The sequence below is a fragment of the Acanthaster planci genome, linkage group LG09, assembly GCF_054643075.1.
Source record: "Acanthaster planci isolate LZ-2023a linkage group LG09, COTS_SCS, whole genome shotgun sequence".
Classification (NCBI taxonomy): domain Eukaryota; kingdom Metazoa; phylum Echinodermata; class Asteroidea; order Valvatida; family Acanthasteridae; genus Acanthaster; species Acanthaster planci.
Genome location: NC_141785.1, coordinates 14,206,401 through 14,232,381, shown reverse-complemented (window position 1 = coordinate 14,232,381; position 25,981 = coordinate 14,206,401). Strand labels below are relative to the sequence as shown.

The 25,981-nt window shown below is 40.5% G+C and overlaps 2 protein-coding genes across 5 annotated transcripts in view; one reads left to right on the top strand and one right to left on the bottom strand.

The window, feature by feature from the left end:
- Nucleotides 1-2,384: 2,384 nt before the first annotated feature.
- LOC110986359 (pre-mRNA-processing factor 19-like) lies at nucleotides 2,385-19,445 on the top strand. The gene is made up of 11 exons (XM_087140962.1): nucleotides 2,385-2,461; nucleotides 5,265-5,414; nucleotides 6,341-6,559; nucleotides 7,903-8,057; nucleotides 9,225-9,341; nucleotides 9,844-9,919; nucleotides 10,784-10,893; nucleotides 11,358-11,583; nucleotides 12,015-12,271; nucleotides 14,402-14,507; nucleotides 16,989-19,445. Exons 1-11 carry the CDS (start codon nucleotides 2,443-2,445, stop codon nucleotides 17,084-17,086), a joined length of 1,533 nt encoding a protein of 510 aa, XP_086997088.1. The 5' UTR covers nucleotides 2,385-2,442; the 3' UTR covers nucleotides 17,087-19,445.
- LOC110986357 (rasGAP-activating-like protein 1) overlaps nucleotides 16,986-25,981 on the bottom strand; it is a 70,300-nt gene continuing 61,304 nt past the window's right edge. For 2 of the 4 annotated variants that reach the window (XM_022248168.2, XM_087140960.1), the window contains 6 exons: nucleotides 25,571-25,749; nucleotides 24,874-25,011; nucleotides 23,084-23,219; nucleotides 22,687-22,810; nucleotides 22,030-22,151; nucleotides 16,986-21,146 (listed from right to left, as the gene is read on the bottom strand). In XM_022248168.2, the coding sequence (XP_022103860.2) occupies nucleotides 20,971-21,146; nucleotides 22,030-22,151; nucleotides 22,687-22,810; nucleotides 23,084-23,219; nucleotides 24,874-25,011; nucleotides 25,571-25,749 (875 nt within the window). In that variant the 3' untranslated portion in view covers nucleotides 16,986-20,970. Of the gene's footprint in view, nucleotides 21,147-22,029; nucleotides 22,152-22,685; nucleotides 22,811-23,068; nucleotides 23,220-24,873; nucleotides 25,012-25,570; nucleotides 25,750-25,981 lie in introns of those variants that run through there. The other 2 variants (XM_022248170.2, XM_087140961.1) reach the window with 2 other exon arrangements.

The following is a 25,981-nucleotide window of genomic DNA, read 5'->3' as shown; positions in this document are numbered from 1 at the left end:
CAACAAAGAGCAGGAGATGCCTTTTAACTAAGGGTCTACTGCTTCTTGAAAAATATTGCTCAAGTTAATGGTTATATTAGGATCGCGTCTTTTCTGCTTCCAAATGGAAATCATGATATTGCTTGAGTCTGTGTTTGTTCAGTCGTCAAAAAAGGAATGTCCTAGAAGTCGAAGGAAAAACGCCATAAAGAAAACAGCTGTCGACTCTTTTTATAAAAAATCAGATGCCCCACTAAGCCCATGAACGTATAATTGTGTCACCGGATGTTTTTGCCGTTGATATTTTATGCCTTACAAGTACATGGACTTAAGGTTTTGGCTTTATTCAATTTTTTTTCTATATACAGTTTTAAGGTGACTTTGTTTTGTCTTGGTTTTGTTAAGGTTAATGCAACCCAGCGTCTTTCGTTTCAGTGAATATACGAACATATTTTTGTAATCTGCTCCTAGAACTCATATAATAAATTGAGTAAAAAAAAAACAATGTGAACTTTGTCTTATTGGTATTGTGGCGGTATACAGTTTTAAGGTGACTTTGTTTTGTCTTGGTTTTGTTAAGGTTAATGCAACCCAGCGTCTTTCGTTTCAGTGAATATACGAACATATTTTTGTAATCTGCTCCCAGAACTCATATAATAAATTGAGTAAAAAAAAAACAATGTGAACTTTGTCTTATTGGTATTGTGGCGGTCTCGTTTTTGAAGTCTGGATAGCATGATAGGTGCTATCTAGCGTTAGAAGGCTGGTGATGCTGATCCGTTTTGGCGGCAGTTTACCAGTACCGCCCGGCCCGCAGCATGCACACCACTTGCTGCCACCTTTTAAAAATACAAGGAATGACATCTATTTTACGGGGCTGAAGTTTGGGGCTAGATTTCCTCCTCAGTGAAGAGTTCGTTTGATCGTGCATTGCTCAACGCTCGTAATTCATCATGACTTGGAACCCGTTTTCGCGGGAAAATGGGTAAACAAGGGTATGGGGGTCTCTGCATGAAAAATCATCAATGCTTAAAACTATCCCGATGAGCTCACTACTTTTGGATAAAGTTATTTACCAGTCCGCGGGATTTGATATCCTTTTAAAAATGTTTTCCTACTCAACCCTGGGAGGTCATTCTCTACGGACTCCCGGGTCTTAAGCTTAAAACATGTATTTGTTTACATCTACGAGTGGATGGCGGGGGGGGGTCTTGGTAGACTTAGCTTACAAGTGATGTTTTCCGTTCTTGACATGTCTCAGATTCAAATCGTAGGCGAAAATCCAGGGGAAGGGGTCACCCCCCCTTTAAGGGGGCTACGTCTAAACGTTGGATAACCCCATAAACGTTAACCATATAATTTTGCGTGACAGTTAAGGACTTTGGCGTCACCAACGGCGATATCTGTACGGCCCCCCACCCCCACCCCGAGCCTCCCCCAGAGAATAAATCATGGATCTGCCCCTAACATTCAAAAGATAGCACTATTTTCCATGGGTGTAGGTATGGTTGGATCCTGGGGGCTCAACGGGGACCATACCCCGCCCTACCTTTTGAAACGTGATGTGAGGAAAGCAATTATTTGGTCCTAGTGGTCATTTCTGTTCCTTCCAAAAGCGTGTAATAAGCCCAAAAAAGTGGCCTCACCCATGGGCCTTAACATTGGAAAATTCCAGGTATTACGGATCCACCTATGAGCGTAAATTCCGAGGGATGGGGATATATATTCCCGACTTTTTTTGGGGGGGGGAGCCTGGGGAGTCGATGGCTGCGAATCATCCCCCACCCACTTTTGGTGAGGAAAACATCAAGGCGGATTGTGAAGAATTTTTCGGACTTCCCGGAACCACCAAAATGGCCCCCATACATGTACATGTATAGTGTCATATGATGTCAGCTCTCCCTCCTCCCGTTTTTTCAGATTTCTATGGCCAGCAGAGAGTTGGATATGCTGACCAGACAAGTCATACTATTCCCTCCTCCCTTGTCGGTGGTGTTTAATTTTCGATTTTAAGTATGCGTAGGAATAAATTTTTATTGTATCCGTTCCCTGTCAGCATTCAACTCAAAGTGCATAACAAATACATGTACAGAGTAGATGCTTCCTTTTAAGGTTACCGCTAATCAGCGACAACTTCGAGTTGACGTGCTGCTTAGCTGCTTTTTAGGGACGCAACCTTCTTGAAAGCCAATGGCTTTTATTGACTACCGTAAGCACGCCGTTTCCACTGTACTATTTTTATGAGCATGTAGGTGATATTTCATTGAATTATGCGATTTATCAAGTAGAATTAATTAACACATTTAAATGTCTGGTTTTAGAAAACGTGAAAAGCATTTAAAATGTCTTTTTATGGATAATAACAATGTTTTTTTTTAAATTGTAGCATACAATTTTATTTTCAGAAAAGGTATGAACTACAAGTAAAAACTCTAAAACTTCATCGAAGCAAGATAATTGAAGATGGCGCTCGTTTGCTCAAGTAAGTGTCTTTCCCAGTTGTAAAATATTGACGTTTGTTTCCATAATAATCATTTCGAAAATCTAAATGTACAGCCTCGTAATAGATAAACAGTTTAATTTCCGCCCATACCCATTTATAGTTGCTCAATGTTCATACTTTGTTTCGAAATGCATAACTCAGCGGACATGTGGGCTTGGTCATGTTGATGCAGTTGTGTTCTCATTGTTCGTGTGCGTGTCAAAGCTTACATTTCCGACACGTGAAATGGGAAATGTATTCTAGCATGTCTAATGGTTTGGGGGTCCGGACAACTCGATTGTGTGCCAACTCGACTTCGGACAACTCAACCGTGGAGACAACTCGACTGTCCGTGCGTAAAAAGGAGCAACTAGTCTCAACTACTGTACTGAACTACATGTAGTTTTCCTGAGGCTGAGCAGCATACTTGTATGCACAATGTCTTCAGGAGGCCTATAACAAATAGGCCTGCAGTTTTGATAATTATGGTCACAGCCACCAAACTTTGCACTGCTAAGGGAGCAGTCATTGGTGCACGTGTGCCAACACAACATGCTTTATGTGAATGGTCAGCTAGGCTGGCGCGGGGTGACGTCAACATTACATCAATAAAAAATCACTATTTGAGGGAAAAATGACATCTTCGAGCTCGTTGACAAGAGCATTTCTGATTTGAAGGGGAAATTTCTCTTTTTTTCTCATGTGAGTAGGCCTAAATCATGTTATTATTGATATTTGAATCTTCGATTCTCACTTAACCCTCCTGTGCAAAGACACATTTTTGACACAGTTTTCTTATCAGTCAAAACCAGTCAAATTTCCCATATCTGTCTGTGTACTGGGGGAAATCAAGTGGAAAGAATTTTTGACTTTTTGACGGTTACAGCAAAAGGAGGGTTAATCCATAGACAGGCACATTAGACATTTTAAGGACAGTTTTAGAGGTGATTTCGAAGGATTTTGACTTGGTGTGCAAGCCATTGTGAGTGAAATGAATTAATGGAAGAAAAGTATATGGAAGGTACTTTAACCCTACTATTGCCCCACCATGTCCAATGTTAAAAAAGGCCATTTGTAGGGTCCAAGTTACTTGGACTATACTGTGCCTTAATAATGGGAAGGAATTTCACGTAGTAGATAGATAAGCCTAATTTCTGAGGTATTATAAAAAGGGTGGTGGCGGTAACTTTTTGATCATATTTCCAAGGATGGATGGATCGTGCACCAGCACTGACCTAGTCTCGTAGGCCTAGTTCCGAATTTTTCCTGACAGTAGGTCCTAGTTCTGGAACTGGAGCTCAAGCCGCAACCATTCCAGCATAACCTGTATGTAATCGTGATAAGTTTATAGCAGCTATGGAGAATACTGCCACTGGCTGTCCAGATTTCAGAATTAATGAAATAACATAAAAGCAGAGAAACAGAAAAACAAACTTGCCCTGGCACTTGCTGCTGCATAGTGTGCACTATACATGTACTTGTGCAGAATTTTTGCAATGAAACTGATGAAAGCACCATATTCACGTGTTGACACCACGTCTCGGAATTTTTGCCACTACTTGTGATTAAGCAATTAATCGTGATTAGTTCTTGTGTGATGAATCGATTGGCAAAATTCACTAATCGCCCTTCGGTAATATATGTCATTAATACAATGAGATGGGACTAACCTTATTTGCTGTTGTTATTTCGGACCTTATTCTGTCATGTCTGTTCTTCCCCGTTTAAAAAACCTTTAAATGCAACAAATTAAGAACCAAAGAGAACATGAAATGTTCTTGCGATTAGGCCTGATGCAAGGAGTTAAATGATTATTAATTGATTGCTTGTTCATGGATAGGAATGTACGTATAATGTAAATTTTGATGAGCATGTTGTAGAGCGCAATCTGTGAGATTGCACAGTCTTTGCACAATATATCAACCTTATTGCATGATTTTCCATCCCATGTTTGTGTGTAATGCTGCCATTAGCCAATCACCTTTTTTGTCTAATTTTCTTCCTTTGGTTGTGAAAGATAGTTTTGAAAAAGAAAAATGAAGTTGATTTTATACAGGATTGACTGATACTATAGTGTAAAATGATTTAGTGATTGTGCTGATTGATTGATTGTGCCAAACAAGCATGCATACACGTTATCAACCAGGGGCATCTACCAAGGCATGGCCGTTTGCCCTTGTACCTGTGCAGGATGGTACAGTGGAACGTCGCTGTACCGAACACCGCTATACCAAACATTCGGCTATACCGATCATCGTCCTTGGCTCCCAATATTTTGTGCACAAAACCTACCAAATATTATCTTGTTGCGAATCAACCGAGATTCGCCACAGCATGCATCAGAGATCGATCCTGAGTAGTAGCTTCACGACTTTTAGGATAAACTAAATATCAATTTTGTAACTCAAGATTTAATAAAAAACAAAAATAATTAACAGATGCATTTCTAGAAACCTCAAACATGAATGCAAACGGCAAAACATCATGAAAACAGCGAATCATAGTAACACAAGAGGGTCACTTCAGTTAGACAAGAGAGGGCACCATTCAACATGGCAACGAAACGTTTGGCAGTTAATTTCGCTACACCGAACGACCGCTGTACCAAACATTTAGCGTGGACCCCGTCATGTTTGATATAGCGGTGTTCCACTGTAAACCTAACATGTTTATTAGGCAATTATGCAAGAATAGCTCTCACTAAATGCTGCGATAATAATTATTCTGTAAAAAACACTGATCAAATTTTGAAGATCCATCTCAATCTAAGTACACGTATATGCTCTCAATCTATCGATAACAGTTTGCCACGAAGTCCCTGAGCACCCTGTGTTGTCAACGGTGTCCAACCATGTCTTTGAGCGTCGACTCATTGAGAAGTTTATTGCTGAGAATGGAGTTGATCCAATCAATGGGGAGGTTCTGTCCGAGGACCAGCTTGTAGACATTAAAGGTGAGACTTGATTGGATACCCCATGTTACTGATTTCCCTTGAAGTAGTCTGTTGGCAGGTCAATTGTATAATTTATCAAAGTGCTGTCTCTTAAATTCGTTGCCGTATACAGTCTGACGTCATTATTCTTCATCGTTTTCATTCTGAATAACACAAGGTTCCTGTCATAACAAGGTAATCTGCAAAGTCTGAAGGACCTCTTGTGAGTGAGGTTTGAATGTATGAAGTTATTCATTGATTCATCATGCAGAGTCCAAAGACAGGTGGCTAGACTATTCTAAAGACTTACGAGTAAACCTTTGTTTCTTCTGTTCATGGATTTCTGTATTTTGAACCACCATTCTACTAAAAGTGCTCGCCGAGACAAGCAATGATTATGTTAGTAATGGGATACGTTGAGAGAAGAGCCAGAATTCCTTGTTATCTTATAAAACTATGTAGCCCTTCCTTTTACAGAATGAAGAACTTTTCTGAAAAGATTTTTACAGTGCCACGAAATTGGGCTTTGATCATTACGACTTTTAAAAAACCTTTTTTCTTTACGGATAAACATCACACTTAGTAATGCCCACATTTGTACCCATGAAGCCACGTTATAAAGAATATAATTGCTTAGGGTTAGAACAAGAGAAAAATACAATAAAGGCACAAAATACAATACGTATTACTTGAAATATTGATGTACAAGTACATAAGTGTACATATTAACAAAATTAACTTAAATACGTGTAGTAAAGCCCCCCTCTCATCTGAAAAGGTCCTCAGAGTCGTTAATCTGAGCCTTGACACAAGTTGAATTTTAAAAAATGGGTTCGAGTGTGCACTCAAGTCTGAGTCCAGGACTCCAGTCTTCCATTTTAAAGCTCATTTATATGATGCAGTTCAGGAAACATACTTAAGTAAATGCCTTTGTTTTTCCTACTCAGTGAGCCCCTTGGTCAAGCCGCGCCCACCCACTGCCACCAGCATCCCAGCCATCTTGAAGTTGCTGCAGGATGAGTGGGATGCGTGCATGCTGCACAGCTTCACCTTGCGCCAGCAGCTGCAGACAGCCCGGCAGGAGCTGTCCCACGCCCTGTACCAGCATGACGCGGCCTGCCGTGTCATTGCCAGACTCACCAAAGAGGTCACGGCTGCTCGTGAAGGTCAGTTTCTCTCATTTCCCTGCGACGTCAGTGTTTCAGCTAGCAAGCTGTGCGGCCTTGTTTTGCACGGCCAGTTTTGTGAAATCACCGCCCATTTTTTCAAGCACGGCCTGCACTACTTAATTCGACACTTGTGTAATCTACATCCCGAAAAATGAGAACATAAAATCTGAGTTAAAATTCAGTCTTTTCTCCATGCTTTCCCCCCCTCCCCAATCAACCAATCCAAAATAGAAAATATGCTGCAGTAAAGTACATGTACGCTGGGACTATGGTTCGGACGTTTTCACGTATCAACGCCGGCAGGCGGGTTCCCTTACTTAAAAATAATGATCTACAACACCATATCTATCAACTTGTAACAAAATGAACACAGGTAGCCATACTTGTTCACTAGCGATCGATCATATGTGTAATTAACCTTGTTCCATAGTGATCATTAGCCGCCATATTGTGCCCACTCTCGCACGAGATGTTCATGGGGACGAGGTTGAAGTATAATCGTTTCGGGGCTTGCGCTGCATGCTCACTATATCATCCAGAATAAAACGAAAAATAACAGATTTCTTCTCGAAGCCAAGGGTTGACCTACGTGTACACGTAATCTGTGTTATTGTCAAATAATCAGCATAAAGCTTGTTTAGGTTCTTCTACCTTAACAATGGCAGTTTAATCACACTATATAAAACAACAATTGCAGACAGTTTTTACAATTTAAATTTTTCTAGAAGTTATTTTTTGTTCAAAAAGGCAAAAATCTCATGAAAAAATATCAAATTCATCAGACCACCAGAGAGCATCTAAAATAGCCAGAACTTTCAGGGCCCTTTAAGCAGGCCCTGGATCCCGGCCGTAAGGGATCTTTCATTTGTTTACAAATATTGATCGCCATTTTGTATGAGCGGGCAAAGTTTACAAAATGTTCACCCTCAGTTGAAAACATCTTACACCTTACAATGCATGCTTTGCTTCATCTCATTAACTCTAATCTTCCCTGATCCTCCAAAATCTACCAGTGAGTGTGGAGAATTTTACAGACATTAGGAAAGTTGCTGGACTGTGATGGATTTTTGAACATTCAAGAATTATATTTAGCAAATATTCCTCATGAGTGAAGGTCCACGGTTGGTGTTACCCAACTTGAGTCGTTGTGTTTCAAGAATGGAGAGAATTAAAATATACTTTTGCTTTAAGATAAGCATCAGCAGAATCTTTTAGGGGAGGAATTTTCAATATATGTTTTTAATGTTTATTTTTATGCTTGTTTCGGTTGCTGTTGTTATTTTGCATGTAAGATTATTGATGCACAATAATCGACAAAGTTGGTCTTAACTACTTTTCAGCTCTGGCTACCCTGAAGCCCCAGGCCGCACCAGGCATGGTCCCCGCCCAAATCGCTGCCCTTCCAGCAGGTGCTGCCCAGGGTGTGGTTAGACACGAACCCATGGAAGCTGCTGAGCCAGGACCGGCAGCCATGACAGAAGACATCATACAGAAGGTGAATTGTTTAGTTCGGAGATGAGCACCATCCTTGACTCTTCTGTTATCGGTCGTTATATCGGCCGAAATCGGAGCCATGTGGTTTATATGTGTGGCCGGGGTCTCCGGACAAAGGAAACAGGGCCCTGTAACAAAAGACCATACTCCGAACAAAAGACCAGGCTGCTGGGCATTACCGGCATTTTTCACTCTCAAAAGTGGTGATAATCCAGCATTGTTTTGAAACCGTATACCAGGGTTTGGGGCATTGAGAGCAAGCGGATTACCACCGGGGACAAAAGCGCTCCACCACCGCAGGGATGAGCCACACAGCACCGCTGCACGCTAATCTGGCCCCTATTGAAAAGAGGTCAGCAGTGTACTGAGCCAGGTTTATGAACAAAAGACAGTTGTATAACACCGCACAATCTGGGCTCTGTTTACAAGGCTGCAGGCCTGGCTGAAATATTCGGGCTTCAGTGAACGTCACCTGTCAACTTAGAGTAGTGCCTAAAGATTACTCTGTGCGGCTATAAATGACCGTTAAATGGAATGATGAATTGTTGAAGGATTTTGAAAACGGAAAAAATGATTGTCATGCCGGCCCACCATCATCGACGTTGAAAAATGCCCCGGTACGAAGTGGTTAATTAATAAGTACACTTTTATTCTAAGAGTCAAAAGAGGTCAACGTAAGATGGATTTCCACTGATTTTGTTCTAAAACTTTTATTTTTTTCAAATATCCTCGTCCATTTTATGGTATCTTCCTTTTGAAAGTTATCCAATAGAATTCCCTTCAATAAACAGATTCCTGACCAGTCAGACCCGATTAAACTTTCTCGTATCCGTGTGCCAGTGTGTAATTTACACAGCGGGCATTATCACTTCTCAGCAGGCATTATCAAATGTTAATACACGGTCATGTGATGCTTTTCGACCAATGGGAATAGAAAAACTGACCCAGGTGTTTTTTTTTAATTATTGGTTCTGATATGTCTGTTTTATTTACATTCGGTGTTTCATGTTGAGTTACTGTGTTACCACTGCAAACGTTATACCTGTAACTCAGGTATAATCATTTGTATTCAGGTGTGAACGCAAAGGTTCACCAGTGTGCAGTGACCAGTTTCAGTAGTTGAAGTCTGTTGACTTGTATCCCCATTTCCCACTCTTTTCTTCCACAGCTTCAAGAGAAGGCCAACCTGCTGACTGCAGAGCGTAAGCGCAGAGGCAAGAAAGTTCCGGATGAGCTCATGCCCCCTGATGACATCAGGTCCTTCAGGACCCAATCCTCTCACCCAGTAAGTATGGAAACTTAGAAGTCACTTTCTACAAAGTGAAATTGGCACCAAGACCACAGTGTATTCATAAGTAGGTTGTGTTTCTGAAGCAAGTTTACATGTTGCCCGCAGTAGTAATTTCTTTGCAGTATCAGCTTTTTGCCCTGACGGTTGTGCTTTACTCTTAAATCTCAATCGTGTGAATAAATAGGAGACTTTTAGACACTTGGCGGCAGCAAAGATACTGTTACCTTTCTACCTTTCTACTGTTTTTGTCATATTTAGCTCATAAACACATGCTCAAAATAATACAAACAATATTTACTGGACTGGTCTTGTGTGACTGGTACGTTAGTCACCACTTAACATCTCAAAAAACAAAGATTCAGAATTTCACCTGGTTGTAGAATGTGAACTTTGAAAGCCTCCCATCTTTGTTTTGTAACATGAGGAACATTGTTGCAGGGAAGAGAAGGTAGATGCCAGTGTCAATTATTTTGATTTTCAATTATGTTTACTTCAGGGTTTGCATAGTGCCAGTGTACCAGGTATCTTGTCCATGGACCTCCAGGCCTCAGATACATCAAAGGTGTTGACAGGTGAGTTAAAAAGGTGCTCAACAAAGTGGAAGTCTCAAATGAAAACATCGCCAAAACTGGAAGAACACAAACTTATTTAACCACTACCAGCCGGGGACTCCGAAATCGGAGCCGTATGGTTTATATGTGTGGCCGGGGTCTCTGAACTCGGACAAAGGAAACAGGGCCCTGTAACAAAAGACCGTACTCCGAACAAAAGACCAGGCTGCTGGGCATTACCGGCATTTTTCACTCTCAAAAGTGGTGATAATCCAGCGTTATTTTGAAACCGTATACCAGGGTTTGGGGTATTTAGAGCAAGCGGATTACCACCGGGGACAAAAGCTCTCCACCACCACAGGGATGAGCCACACAGCACCGCTGCATGCTAATCTGGCCCCTGTTGAAAAGAGGTCAGCAGTGCACTGAGCCAGGTTCGTGAACAAAAGACAGTTGTATAACACCGCACAATCTGGGCTCTGTTTACAAGGCTGCAGGCCTGGCTGAAATATTCGGGCATCAATGAAGGTCACCTGTCAACTTAGAGTAAAGCCTGAAGATTACTCTGTGGGGCTATAAATGACTGTTTGGATTTTGAAAACGGAAAAAATGATAGTCATGCCGGCCCAGCATCCTCAACGTTGAAAATTGCCCCGGCACGAAGTGGTTAATTGAAATTGCGTAGTCAGCATTATTAATGCACGGTAGATATGCACTGCTTTAAATGTGCGATATGCTACCAAAATTAAAGTGGAAATTGCTAGCTTGTAGTTAATATTGACCTTTCAATAATCAAGTAAATTGAGGGTAACTGTACTGACTTCATCGCCAGCATTGTGAGGGTTTAAGGCAGTGATTTACCGTTAAGAAGTTTTCTTCTTTCAGGTGGTGCGGACAAGTCGGTTGTTGTTTTCAACAAGGACACAGAACAGGTGACAGCCGTCATGAAAGGTCACAACAAGAAAGTCACCAATGTCATTTATCACCCAACAGAGGTAAGTAGTGGACAGCAGTGCCAGGCTAATACAAGTGGAAGGGGTCCATGTGAGCAGTTTAGGGTCAGTTTTTAGGAAAAGATACAGCCCAGAGCTGTTTCCTTTTCCCTGTCAGTTTTTTCCTGAAGAAATACAAAATAGATAAGTGTAAATATGATTATTGCAAGAAAGAGCTGTTCTGCGTATCTTCATTTTATTTACCAAGAAGTCATTCATCAAATGAAAATGCTTTGTACTTGAGACAATTCCTATTTCATTGCACTGTTCAAAATTGTAATTGAATTTATGCATAAAAAACCATTTGTGAGTAGTTTTTTAAAAAATGGCATAGAGAAAAGTGTTCTAAGCATAAAAAAAATAGTCAACTGATCTTCAAGACCAGTAAAGTAGAAACTAGTAGAAAATGATGATGACAGACTACAGTTGCATGTGAGTGTGTTTTGAAACTAATCCACCCATTACAGGAAATCGTGTTCAGCTCCTCTCCGGACACGACGATCCGCATCTGGTTTGTTGGTAATGCCTCCTGCCAGCAAGTCATCCGTGCCCACAATGCTCCGGTCACAGGTCTGAGCCTGCACGCCACGGGTGACTACCTTCTGAGTTGCTCTGAAGATCAGCACTGGGCATTCTCTGACATCGCAAGCGGTCGCGTGCTGACCAAGGTCACTGATGACTCCATCGGGCATGGTGAGAATTTTGAAAAACCCTTCAAAGTTCAGAACATAGTGAACAGAAAAGAAGTTTATTTTTCCTCAACCCTTTTAAACATAAATTGAAAGCACTTTTCTCAGTTTAACAAAGGAGGGCATTGTTTCATTGCCTTTTCACCGTGTAATTCAAAGCGTGCAGAGCACGCAGGGCCACAAACCGAGAATATGCGGTTTGGCAGGTGGCCTTCATGGCCAAGCGAGGCTGGAATTCTTCGAGTCGGCTTTCGGGAAGAAATTCCCGTCAAGTGGTTAAGGAAGAGAGGAAAGACTATGGAAGTGTTGTAGCCATTCCATAGTCTTACAAAATCAAGGGATCAAATTACATTATCAGATATTTCTGAAATGAGGTCCTAGGGATTTAGGCTTTTGTCATTTATTTACAAATGCCCCCCTTCTTTTTTCATGCAGCTCTGACATGTGCCCAGTTCCACCCTGATGGTCTGATCTTTGGCACAGGAACCGGCAGCAGCATCATTAAAATCTGGGATTTGAAAGAGGGCACCAACGTGGCCAACTTCCCCGGCCACTCGGGACCCATCACTGCCTTGGCCTTCTCCGAGAACGGCTACTACCTGGCGACTGCCGCCGACGATGCCGTGGTCAAGCTGTGGGATTTACGCAAACTGAAAAATTTCAAGAATATTACCCTAGATGATAGATACGAGGTAAATGATATGTACAGATTTCTTCTCCCCCCCCCTTCCTCTGAAGACTTCTCAACCACTGAAGATTTGTGGAACACTAGATATTAACAGAATTTATTATAGGGCTGTTTAATTTTCAACCATGTTCAGTGCGTGTATGTTGGCACACAGCTGCTCTGATATGGGGCAATTCTCACACATGCATATTGTCATTACCGGTTTATTTATTTGTGCTTTATTTTGAGTATCTGCTGCTGGTATACCAAACTGTCACATTTATAGCCTTTGCTTGCCAGAATGAGTAACACAAATGGCAAGTTGAATATATGACTGTCTCCCTTTCTTTAGTATATACAGTCGACTCTCATTATTACGAAATTGGCGACAACAAAATTCTGGTATAACAAACACACATCTTTGTTCCTGGCGAAAACGTGTTCATTTCTATGGGAAATAATCTGTTACGACGAAATCACATTGTACGAAATTCCTGTTGCAACAAAAGGTTTTCATGACTCCGTTGCCTGAAAAACCATTGTTGACAACCCATTTATAACGAGCGTTTGTGAATCGCAGTGGTGAAAACACGTGCGCAGTGCACCACACTGGTTCCCACCGTGCCAAGCCATTGCCAAAGAAGGCATGATGGAAATGCGGCAACTAGTCAGTGTACAATTTCTGCCAAAGAAGGGTCATGCGTTCACTACATCGTATACGAATGCAGCTCTGCAATCGCAAGTCGAAAAACACTGCCGTCATAAATTTGCTGCAGATTCATTCACAAAAATCGAATTCATGTCTATATTTGTGTTTTCTGTATTCATGAATTTAATTTGAAGTTGTACTGCTTGTACTTAAAGCGAGCTTGTTTCCACAAAATTTCCAGCCGCAGCACGAGGCTTATCACCTGCCCCTCTAGATGCGTTACGCACGCTTACCAGTTTCCTGTCTTCATGACAAATGAAGTGCACAATTCAAAAATCAATGATTTTTTACACCGATTACACTAACATCAAACAAAAATTCCCATCCTAATTCTGATAAAAATACTGAAATACCAAATAAGTTTGTTTGACTATTCTCGCATCTCAAGATCCAAACTAATCACCCAGCACTGAATTATTCATATTGCTGCAGGGTTCGAAATTCGTTTTGTAGGGGCCTAGGCCATTTTGGCCTTGGAGAAGTCAAAATTTCCAGGGGCACCAAGGCCACTAAAACGGGCATGGAGGCCATTGTCAAAAACTGATAAGGGCCCAAAGGCAAATTTGTCAAAACACAATCTGTTCAACCTCGTCGTGACCGTCGTGAATTTCGAACCCTGTTGCTGCAAAAAGATCTAGTGCACTCACCAATGTGTCTGTGCATTTACATGACATACATTTTGCAAGATACAGCTATCTAATCACAATAATCCTTCATGACATCATGCTTCTTTAGCAACCATCTCAAGCGCGGGCGGCCACACCGCAGTGGGCGAGTGGACTCGGACTATAGATCAATCGTGATCAATGCAATTAGTGTCAAAAGTCAAAGATGGAAAATCAAACAAAAATGTCGCTCCATGACACAATTTGTGTTGGAAAGACTACTTACAAGAATGGGGGCTCCATTTGATGAGCCTTCACATTCTGGCAGGTACACACAGACCTACATGTGCATGTCGTTTAGTTACTGTTAGCTTCGTCGTCATCCATGGCAATCGTATGTCTTTTTAAAATCCCTGGATCAATGCTTTCACATGTACAGTATTTGCTTTTTATCTCACATGACTATTAAACATGTTGTCATATGACAGTGAGGTTTTTATTCTACACACATTGATTAATCTTTTTGACATCATGAGCATCAACCATGTTCACGTGTATGCATGTACAGATGTACATGTACAGTACATTGTAAATGGCATTGTACACAATTGGACCTATTCATTCAATGCATTGCCCTGCGTTCCACTTACGACGAATTTGAGATGCAACGAACATTTCTACTTGGTCCTGCGGATTTCGTAATAATGAGAGTTGACTGTAGTAATCCAAGGCATGTAGTTTAAAAAAATTATTCCTTTTTCATGTTGAGCTACAGTAAGTTGTATCATCAGCATTCATTTTCTCTTGATTTAACGCTGATTTGGCTGCTCTTTTTTTCAAGGTGAAGTCACTGTGCTTTGACCAAAGTGGAACCTACTTGGCTGTAGCTGGCACTGATCTGAGAGTTTACCTCTGCAAACAGTGGCAGGAACTCAAGGTTTTCTCAGGTGAGTATTTGGTTACATGCCACCAAAAGAAAAGAATTTCTTTTACCACTTTTTATGGTTTGTAGTGGATTTGATTTTGATGGGTGGAAGGAACTTTGTCAAAGTTCATGTTACTATAGTGATGATACCTGTACTAAACAGAGACATATTCAAGAATATTGGAACCATGGTAGGAACAAAACTTCAGCAGGATATACTCACTTTCCTAAAAAGATTATTCCAAAAGACAAGAATAGTTTGGATGTCGAGATACCCTGAGTTCTGGGGCTTGTTCTTCCTCCCTGTTGGTAAAGAGAGATGCCAGGCTGATAGTTGGATGCCATTGCTGGTTTAGGACACTACAGTACAGGTCAGAATTTTAGCCGACCCGCAAACATGCTTAGCGTGTCAGTGTGTATAGGGTCAAACAGACATGAAAGGAGTTAACCGCAAACATGAAACACACTGACCCCTGCATAACAGAGAATGCCGACACTGCAATCCTATCTGCTGAGTATAAACATGCACACGCTACATGCAAACCCAGAACAGCCAGACCTTTGTTGACCGGAGCAGTCATTTTCCTAGTTTCCCACAACGAAAAGTATTCAGTTTGACTGCAGCTCAAGTTATCTTCAAATTCCATGGAAATGTTGTCAGTAGTTTACCTTGTATGTAGTAGGCATCACAAAAACATTTTCAAGGATAAATTGTTTTGTTTGTCCATTTAGGATCGATGAAAGTGCCATGCAGGCAACACTTTTGGTCCATGTCTGAATTGCTCCCTAAACTTCTGAATCAGGCACAGAAAATGCTCGAGTGTGAAATCAATTTTTCAACCAAGACAATTACATGTATAACTAGCAGTTTTTATGACAAAACATTTCCTAAATTAGAGAAAACTATTTTGAAAGTAATCCACAAAATATAAAAGGGGTTTGACCTCGCCGGTCCCCTAGCCAAATTTTAGTCAAGACAGCCCCCACAGCGGCGATCCTAGCATACACATAGAGAGTTGTTGCCGTACTCGAGCTCAGTGTGTTCAAAATCGCGTGAATATAAATTCAATGTGAGGCGGGGATTTTTCCCATCAGTTTTCGACCATTGAGCTGGAAAAACTACCTTAAAAATCACTCTGATTGTGACAGTATTAGGACCAAACTAAACGGCAAAGATCGTACCGAAATGAAAGGAAGTCGGGTCTGCACTAGCGCTAGTGACGTGCATACACCGGCTGCACACAACGGACAAAGTAGCTCCCAGGTGAACTTCATAAATATGCATGTAGTGTGATGTGAAAGGGCTGTAGCTTTGCATTTGTTGGCGCAGTACCAAAATGAATATGCAATACACTTCTTTCGATTTATGATTGGTGGCTGGGGTGGTTGTAGTTACGTGATTGCTCGGTTGCAGCATAGTCGTGGCACATGTGGCAGCAAATAATAAAAAAAATTTACGTAAGGTTCAGTGGGTGTTTTTTTTTTTAATTTACTGGAATTCTGATACATGAACTAAATTCCATAAAATATGAAATGCTTCATTGTAAATCAGATTGTTACAATAGTTCTGGCTGAGGAATGGACTTCTTTCGTAGTTACTGTTTATTTGTGATAAAGTTTCTCGCACAGCCGGGAATTGCTTAAAACCAATCTAGCGTTAGAACCAGAAAGAAAAGCATTGTCATCATTCCAGTCAATCCCGTGAGTTTAAAATTCAAAGCTTACATTTGGGAAAAAGTTTTGTAGTAGTAGCTTAAACACACCTGGTGGACTAGTGGCCAGTTTCACTGAAATTTGACATTTTCCAGATGTAATCCGACTGAACAACTTTCGCAATCCAAAACTAAAAGAAAACAGCTGTGATACACATTTTGATACTTCAAGACGATCATCTTGCCAGCCAGGCACTACATGTACATGTATGTGATTTTACTTATTCTGCACTGCCATACAGTGTACATGTACAGTACATGTACGTACAGTGTACATGCATACATGAAGCTGGAGCGACAGCTCTGCATGTGCAGTGGTTCACTACACGTTGTCGGTCACCTTTACGGTCTGCGGTCACAAGCCCTGCCGAGATAATGAGGTCTAGGGTCAGGCTTATCATGCATTGGACCAGCAATGCATAGTAACAACCTCAAAGCGTGTATTGAACAGCGTTTCAGGTTCACTGATTGTGTTAGCATGTCGGCTAAAATTCTGACCTGTACTGTATTTGCAAAGCTGCTTGTGTGAAACCCGTCTACACAAATGTATGTCAACAGCAGCTTGGAGACCCCACTTTCACACTCCCTTGGCAAACGCCGACTCTGCTTTGTACTTGTGGAGATAAGCATGCATACCAATTATGACACTCCTTAGGGATACTGTAGTTAAGTAAATGAGCTCTTTCACTCATCCCTGGACAGAGTCAAATAACAACCCTTCCTGAGCTGCATTAAGAACTGTTGAACTTTCCCTTTATTCATCCCTTTTCCCTTCCCCTCCTGAACCACAGATCACACAGACATGACAACTGGTGTTCGATTTGGCCAGCACACAACCTTTGTATCTTCCGTCAGCATGGATCGCAGCCTCAAGTTCTATGGGCTCTGATTGGTGATTGACTTACACGTAGAGGTTTGGCTTGATCCATGGCAATTCCCGGACCATGGTGTCGTTACTTGAAAATTAGACGATTGTTGAGTAATTATGAAACATGGATTTTTTTTTTTATTTAGTAAGCAACCATTAGAAGCCTATCTTTGTAAATCTGCAGATCAGACGTAATGTCAGTGTACAGTGTCTTCTTTCCCAAGAGAGATTTGAGGGCGTTGTACATTGTTACCTTCTTTTCTTGCTATTGTTTCACCGTACAGAACCAGTACTTAGTCAAAACTGTCTGTTCTGCTTAAAAGTCAAATGTCCTGGCACTGCTCATTCAAGTTTTGTTTTGTAATTGTGACCCACGATGCCCAAACCAGGCTGAAGTAGGTAACTTCACAACCCTAAAATAGTGGAACTTCCACTGTTCAGATTTTCATGGGAGTTTTACAGCTATCACTACCTAAGAAGCTGAGAAGCTTACTGCAGACAGAATTTCAATTTAACACGGATCGCTTTAAAGTGTAAAAAAACTGAAGGATAGGATTTGTCCATCATCACAAATACCGACTTCAGCCTGGTTTTGGGATGGTGGGTCACAGTTGTTTAAAAAGGAGTGGGTCATTTTTTTTTGTGAACACCATTTTTTGCCTTGTTGGTTCTTTGTCAGAAGCATCAACAAAATTAATGGTGTAATCATTGTTTATAGTGTAATTGATATCAGGACAGACTACCTGAAACTGCTACATTATTTTCAGGTTACATTAGGCCTTGAATTTTTGTAATTTATAGGGCAAGGCTGCTGTGGCCTTGAATTAAGCAAAATTATAGGGGGCATCGCGGCCAGTTGGGAGGGCACCATGGCCAGATAAAATCTGTAAAAGGAGCATGGAGGCTAAATGCCAATATTCATTCATCAAAAAGTTTTGACAATCAGAACATACACGCATGCCTCGTGCACGGACCTCAATATGAATCAATGTGAATGGTGTACCACACATACTAGTACTGAGAAAGAGCAAGTTGGGCAGCTCTGCACGTGAAATGTTTTGCACATACTCCTGCTGGAATGTGAGTGCACGAATAGAGGCATTTATTTTTGCAGCGGGGGTGTCACAGCTTGAAGTATCGGCACATTCAGGACCCTTGCTTTTATGTACAAGTGCGAGATTTTAAGAGAGTTGATCGGTTGGCATGACATCGAAATACACATTCAATAGGTTTGCAAGCATCTGAAACCAAGGATTTTCGTGTTTTCAATAGGCGTAGGGATGTTTATGGAAAAAAGGCACAACGGTCAAAGTTAATAAGTGGGGAGAGGCAAAACTGGTCGAGAGGACGGAGATTTTTTGTGGGGCACCTTGGCCAGTGCAAAGGGCAACAACGGCACTGGCCGTCGTGGCCGTCGTTCATTTCAGGCCCTGGTTACATAAGTCAGTGATCTGTTTGCCATCAGTTTTTCATGGGTATTTCAAAGACATGTTGAAGACCAATAATCTACAAGATTTTTACTCAAGCTTTCATTAGAGAACTGATGATAGACTTCCCAGTAAGTGTGAGGATAGTTGTTACTTGACGAGCGTGAAAGCAAAGGACATTTCTGCATGTCATTTCTTGGTGCATAACAATTTACTTTGTTTTGAAACTCAAGTACTGTAGCAACTAGACTTACAAATATTTTGTGTTTCCTTTTTTTTTCGTACTTTTTGTACTTTTTACGTACTTTTTTGTTTTAAGGGTTAATGTAGATTAGTAGTGCAACAAGCTAAACGTAAGGGTGATGCACTGGAAAGATCGTTTTCAAAAGAAATAGTAACATCCTCGATGTTATTCTTGCTTTTTTCATATCCATCAAAGAGTAGATCGTCAATTTACTAAAGCGAATTTGTAATGTAAAATTAGATCACTAACAAAACTACGGGCAAATACATTCATGCGCCATGTGTCACAAGTTTAGCATTGCTTAAAAAGTACATATTTAAGCCAAGTTCATGTTTTATGAGGTAATTGCAGAGTGTGCATGTAGTTGTCAGAAAAGAATATTCCCAGTTATCTTGGAAGACTACAACACTTTTCTCCCATTTAAAAACAGCAGTCATTACAAAAGGTTTTTAGTTTCTTTGAGAGTTCTGTGCATTCTGTTAAGTGCTTAAGTTCAGATTTGTTTGTATACACATGACCTGTTTCAACCTTTGTGAACTGTCAACTGTTAATAAATGGCATTTTCATAAACACAAGTGAAATGGCATTATTTTCTTAATGAATATCAAGGTATAGGAATATAAACATTTCAACAGGAAATGATAAATGTCAATGCAACACTGGCATACCAAAATAAAATGTCAAAGAACACGGTAAGACCTGCCCATCACACCGATGGTCTTTTCCAGTTTTTAATAATGTTTCAGCTTGCTCACTTTGAACAACTGTACTATTGTGCAGTTCTTAAAAGCTATCATGCACAACACACGTGCTTGCTTCTTCTTTTTTTCAGATTATAAATGTAACGCATTTGGGTTGCACTCTTTCTGCTTTATACATCAAATACTTTTAAATGTGAATGAATAAGTCAATCTCTTCAATAAATCAATCTCTTCTTCATACAATCTATAGATATATATTTATATAACTTTCAAAGAATTAAGGCTGTGTGGGATGAAAATACTGATGGATTAATGACAGAATAGTAGCCGTCACAGGTGCAGCCCACAATTTGGAAAATATATAACTTTTCATTTGACATTTCTTCTCTTAAATATCTGACATTTGTTTAAATCAAAATTCTGCTCTGGAATGATTTTAATCATACATTGTGAATACGTGTTCAACAAATGGCACAATGTCATTAAATATTATTTTAGCACAGAACCATTATACAATGACACACAGTTCTCAAGCCAGCAACGTTACCACCATTTTACATCTGTGATGGGGAATTGGTCTAACAATCTATACCGTTGGTTAAAAGATTATGGAAGTGTGAAACAGCTGTTCAGCAGAAGATACTGGATATATGGAAAGAAATTTTCACAAATATTTTTCCTATCCAAAGCTTACAATAAATGGATTTGCTAAGCATATTGCAGATAATGGTCATCTTGATAGATAATATTTTTGGAGAGATGGTAAATGTTTTAAAGCCCTGCAAAAATGAGAAGTCCACATCATCTGTGATGTTTCCATTTCAATGACACCCGCTCTCAAGAGTTGGCCTCGTATAACAATTTCATCAACACATCAGTTGCTCTGTCACTGATAAAAACGTCAGAGGTACTTTTCAACATTTCCTCAATCTGCCCAGATCTGGCATGGCAAAAATACAGTGGCATATAAACAATATCTGGCACATCAGGCCCAAAAGTGGAATGGTACGGGAGAGGAGAGGGAAATTTATCAAAACATCTTGCTTTTTTAAAGATTTTTGAAACACTTCTGATAAAGAAAAGCGATTGAATACTCTTTCAAAGTATGTATTAAACATGAAGGATGATAATCTGCCTAAGGTACAGGATTCATGCACTTCAAAGAGAACAAGACCAAGTTCAAGGCAAAAAAATCAGTACAAAAATTCTCAGGAGATATTGAAGTTAAACTTTCATTTGATATCGACAAGATTTGTAACTGCACAGACAGCAGTAGAGAGTTGCAGTCCGAATTTACAAAATGCCCAGTCTTTCAAACTGTATGGTTTACTGGCTCTAGATTTTGCAGAATTTTACACAGAGATGAGACAGACACCAATATACAGCATTGCAATTTATATGCTTTCTTCAATTGCACAAATTGTGAGTGGGTTTTTTTGTTTTTGTTTTTTACAAAATACTCCTTTATTTACACAAAAATACTGAGATCTTTTCTCAACAATGCTAGATTCAAGGCATTTGTTTATTATTTTTTCAGGCTCTTTCGTCTTTGTCTTGCTTAACTTCCTGAGCTCGTCTCTGAAAGGCAAGGTGTGCCCTCTCCAGGTCATTGATGACATCCAGGAGTGTGGCAGCAGAGGCCATGCGGGAGTCGTGGTAAGACACCGTCTTGTGGCAAGGCTTGTGGGTTCTGACTACACTGCCGTCTGCTGGGATGCACAAGAGGGGTGCAACGGTAATTTTTGTGACCACTAAGAATTAGTACAGATGCAATTTCTGAGCATGCATTTGTGACCGCTGCTTGCATGATGCCACCTTCAACAAAAGTGACTGAGAAGGTTGGATAATGGATTATCTTTTTCAAAAGCCTGTAGTTTTTTGCTAACATGGTATTGTCAGCTGTGTATGCTCAGTGTTCACAGCCAATGAGGAAATACAAAAATACTCCTGATCACTGCAAGAGCCAACTAACCACTAACACGTTTGCTTAGGCCGGTAGGACGAGACGAATGAAGCAGCATTCTCACAATCAGTGCAAGACCGGATCCAGACCCAAATTTCTTGGGGTGCCAAAACAAGCAGTGCCCCTGGTGCACTTTGCATTAACTGATCACACCAGCTAAGCAGCTGCTCAGAAACAATTTTCTGAACAAAATGGCTCTCTCCATACAAAACAACCTCCATGTATAAGACACTTAATATCTTCATGCTGACTGATTACAAAAAAGTCCTCGTCATTTTTGGGGGGAGCCATGGCCCCAATTGTTCCCCCCCCCCGGATCCGCCCTTGAATCAGTGTCAGATGGCAAAATGTACAGGCTGAGGCAACATCAACAAAGCTTCAACTCCAAACAATTTTCCCCACAGGTTCAGGATTACAAGGCTGCTCCCATTTGTGTCCATGTGCACAATACTCATAAATATTCTAAGTAGGCTGCTCCTCTGCAGTGATATATAGGGAATTTCACAAATCACATGCTTGACTTTAATGTAGGGGCATTCCAGGAGCAGCCATTACCAAAAAAAAAGAAACAGAATTGTAGTGGTACAGTTAGATGAGTAATTTAGGATGTAAACTAAATTCCAACCAACCTGAGTTAGTGACGACAGCCGGTGGTGAGTTGGCATCATCTTCTGTGCCATTACCAGAGTCCTCCTCTGGCTCCCTTCTGGACACAGCACTTCCAGCATCAGACTCTTCCAAGTACTTTTTCCTGTTAAGAAAAATCAAAGTTACCAATTGACTGTCGGCTGTTAACACTTTGGGTCAGACCTTGAGGCACTTGTTTGACAAAACTGAATGCGGTGGTCATGTGAGGCCAGCTTTCAACAAAGTTCTCACCTGCACGGCATGCTTTTCTCTTGAAATACAAAGACTTGAAAAAGTGTTCACATAATGCCGTTCAATGCAAGCCACATAAAATGAATAGATAAGGGACACTTAGGTTATCTTGTGCTGCTCATTGGCATGACATCATATGGAACATAGTCTCATGCAGACTGCAAGGAAATAAGACAAGCTACCTTGTCTAAACAAACCTTACATCCCTTTTTTCATAGAAGACAACAGAAGGAAGAGTTGTAACCTGAGAAACGCATGACTTTACACTTCCTGTTTGCCTTAGTAGGGATATCAAAATTAGCAGCCAAAAATAAAATACAGTACTTTACACATCAGATTTTGCTCAACCAGTACAGAGAACCAGTAAGATTGCAGGTGAGTGCAATAAGCAACCATCACCAGCCTACCTCAGGACATCTTTGCCCAGTCTGAGTTGACTGTATATAATCTGAGCCTCTACATCTGGGTCCAAGGGATCTCTCCAGTCACCCAGCGTTGCTGCGTTGTGGGCTCGGCTGCATCCAACATATGCTGCAGGCAAGATGATTTCTCAATCAGAATCCATCAATTTAGAGAGTGGGGAAGGTAATTTAAGTTTTCAGGTAGGATTAAAAAGCATAACTGCCTCTATTTCTGAGAAAGTCTAACAAAATAAACAGAGCAAACACCTCGTTCTAAAGCTTCAACTCAATTTCATCAATCTTTCATTTGCAGCAAAAAACAGTATCTCCAACATGTTTCTTGAATCCATGCATGATCTTGGGGGTATTACCTTCTTGTTTAGCTTACTGTTTTAATACTAACGTGTTCTACTGGATTGAAGGCAGCAGGTCCATTTTGACCCTCGGAAGGCACCAGGGTGGAATGTGTTGAGCATGTTGGGGTTGGACACGCACGTTTTGCGGATAGCTGATAACCACTGTTGCTGCTCATTCACATCCTGTGAAATTTAATCAGTTTAGCAGGTTAAGGACTTGAAATCAAGCTCTCCATGATGCAATACCTTAAACAAAATTATACAATCTTTTAAAACAGCTTTGTAAAGCTTTTGCTGGACTGAATGCTCCTTAGAAATGACGATCTGGTGGGGGATTGACTGTTAAATGCTGCTAAACAATACATGTATGAATGTTAACATCAGACATGTCATACACTAAAACAAAATACTGACATTATGTGACAAAGAACAATATCTTACTGTAGGAGGCCGTGCATTAGCAAGGGCGACCTCACTGTTTTAATTCTAAACATGAATATGCACATTGTGTAGCTGACCTACATTGTATCTGGGTTATTTGCATATTTGCATGTCAAGTAATTGTTACTTGGTGACCTTTGTGCTTCCCGCGCACAAGGACTGGTTGCACTTGGTAGACTTCCACCCGGAAAATAAGTCCAAAGATTATTTTAGACAACTGACTGAATATATCAAAATTATTGTCATGTACAATAATTACCCCTTGTATTATGAGATATTTTGGTGACGTGTTAATTGAAGCTCACGTTACTTGTACTATAATTTACTTGGTAAGTAACTCTTTGCGTATGAATACAAACAAAACAGTATAAGAGACGGTCAAAGACTTTGACTGGGTTGGCCGTGGAGTTCGAGTTTTAGAGGGAAGCGAAGAGCATGGGTATATTTTAATATCAGTAGCACCCATTTCCACGTCTGTGTAGGCATAGTCCCATGGTGATTATGTAGTACAGTCTACACGGAAACCCTCAGTGAGTACATGTACTTCTTGATTTTGTTTGTGATATTGATGTGTTATGATGTTTAACGACATTGCCGTTCACTTTTAAGTATCCTATGTAAGCAACGATACACGTGTGCTATAGTCTGTGAATGTACTGTACGTGTAAAGTGTGTGTATGTAGATACAGGTTGATCATTGGAAGCTCTCATTATTTTGTTGTTTCAGGCAATGGGGTTTTTGTCACTCCAGGATCTATATTGTAAGGATGCCTGTGACAGTTGCTGGTCACCAATAAATCAAGGCTACAATTATCCTGCTGAGTCTGTCTTGGTCTTTGTTCGTGTATCGTGCCTGTGCTCGTTCCGTTTCACAATGGGACCGGGCCTCCTTGTGGCATCCCACCACATTACTTTATATTAACAGTGACATTGTAGTGCTTTGGAGAGCAACCTTACGAAGCAATCCACCTGGATTTTTTATACCATGGTAAATGAAAATCAATGTGATATCCAGCCCAATGTTCAAAAAAAATCACGTGAGATCTTCATGCTTTGATCTACTAAACTAATGACAAACTTCAGCACTTTAAAATAAGAGGACCAACGGGCCATCAATAAGTGCTTATGCTGAAGAAGCCACTTTTCACATTCAAAACAAAAATCTTACCTCGTCAGAATTCAGTTTTCAATATTTATATGCAATCCCATAAAAATATCAACACATTAGGGTGCCTCCTGAATACACTCATTCAAACACTGTATACCAAACCAAATCAGTGAGCTGATGTTCAGCATTTTCCAAAAGTACAGGTACAATGCAAAAATTCACCTCATGCTGTCAACTTCTAGGTGATGCACAGCGTGGAGAATGGCAGACTCAAGGAAGTCAACTTACCTTTGCTTGCAGATAGAGTGTCTTCAAGCCTCCCTGGGCATCATGGTATATGATCTGTATCAGATGGTCTAACTGGAAGGCAGCTTCATCCACACACTCCACGATGCACACCCATTCTATCAAGATAGTGTTTCGAACCTTCAAATGAAAATAATTCAGAATTACTCTAAACTTCATTTGCGGTGCAGAGCAAAGGACAAGCAGGTGCATTTCAACACTGCGTTTAAGGGAGGCATTGTTCATTGAAACAAACTCTTACTTTTACTGGATGCATTATGATGACTTGCGAGGACTTGGCTAATATCTAGTCCTTAATAGTGAATTAATCCCAGAAAAAACCGATGACAGATGCGAGTGTGGAATCTAAAACAGGATCACTACCATTTTGAAATTAAAAGCCATAATATCCTAATTTGCATTTTGTATAAGAATGATCACCTGTTTGATAGTGAATTGCTCAGACTTTGTTGAAATAAGTTAATAAAATATGGCCACTGTCCGAAGAAGGCTTTAATTATTTGAGAAGTGCTGAACAGTATTAAGCTTGACAATTATTATTGTTTCATGAAGCAAGATTGCTCGATCTGTAAGCATTCTATTTAGAGAAATCCTTCATATGAACTACTGGCAGAGTCTCCTTAATTTTGTATTTTGAGGAAGCAGTATATCACAGTGACTTGAGGCTTGACAATGTCACCTGGTCCTCAGCATGCTTGGCATAGGACAGGCTGTCATAGCTGAGCCAGAAGTAACGTTTCTTGAAGGTGAATGGTGTGATGACTGACACATCCTCGGCTCGTCGCTTTTTCAGAGGGCCCTCCTTGATGGTCGTGGTGCGGTGGAAGATGCTGCGCTTCTGTGCCTCGCGATTGGGGACTGAACATTACAATGAAAGACAAGAACTAAGGATTCCTCCAAAAAACAAAAAACTAAGATATGTTTAATCACAAATACGAAATTATACATCAGAGTAGACAGGTACCGGTACTAATTTCTCATAAATTTCTTTTTGTTTTTTCACTTTTATTTCTACTCTCAAGTTCCAAAAATGAACCTTGCATTCAATTTCAATATGGCCAACCCATTAATAAAGTGTATTAATTTAACT

Excerpts from the sequence above, each read along its gene's own strand:
- LOC110986359 (XM_087140962.1), top strand. Across the intron at positions 5,415-6,340 it reads CCAGCTTGTAGACATTAAAG|TGAGCCCCTTGGTCAAGCCG; the intron begins GTGAGACTTGAT and ends TTTCCTACTCAG. Across the intron at positions 9,342-9,843 it reads GGACCCAATCCTCTCACCCA|GGTTTGCATAGTGCCAGTGT; the intron begins GTAAGTATGGAA and ends TGTTTACTTCAG.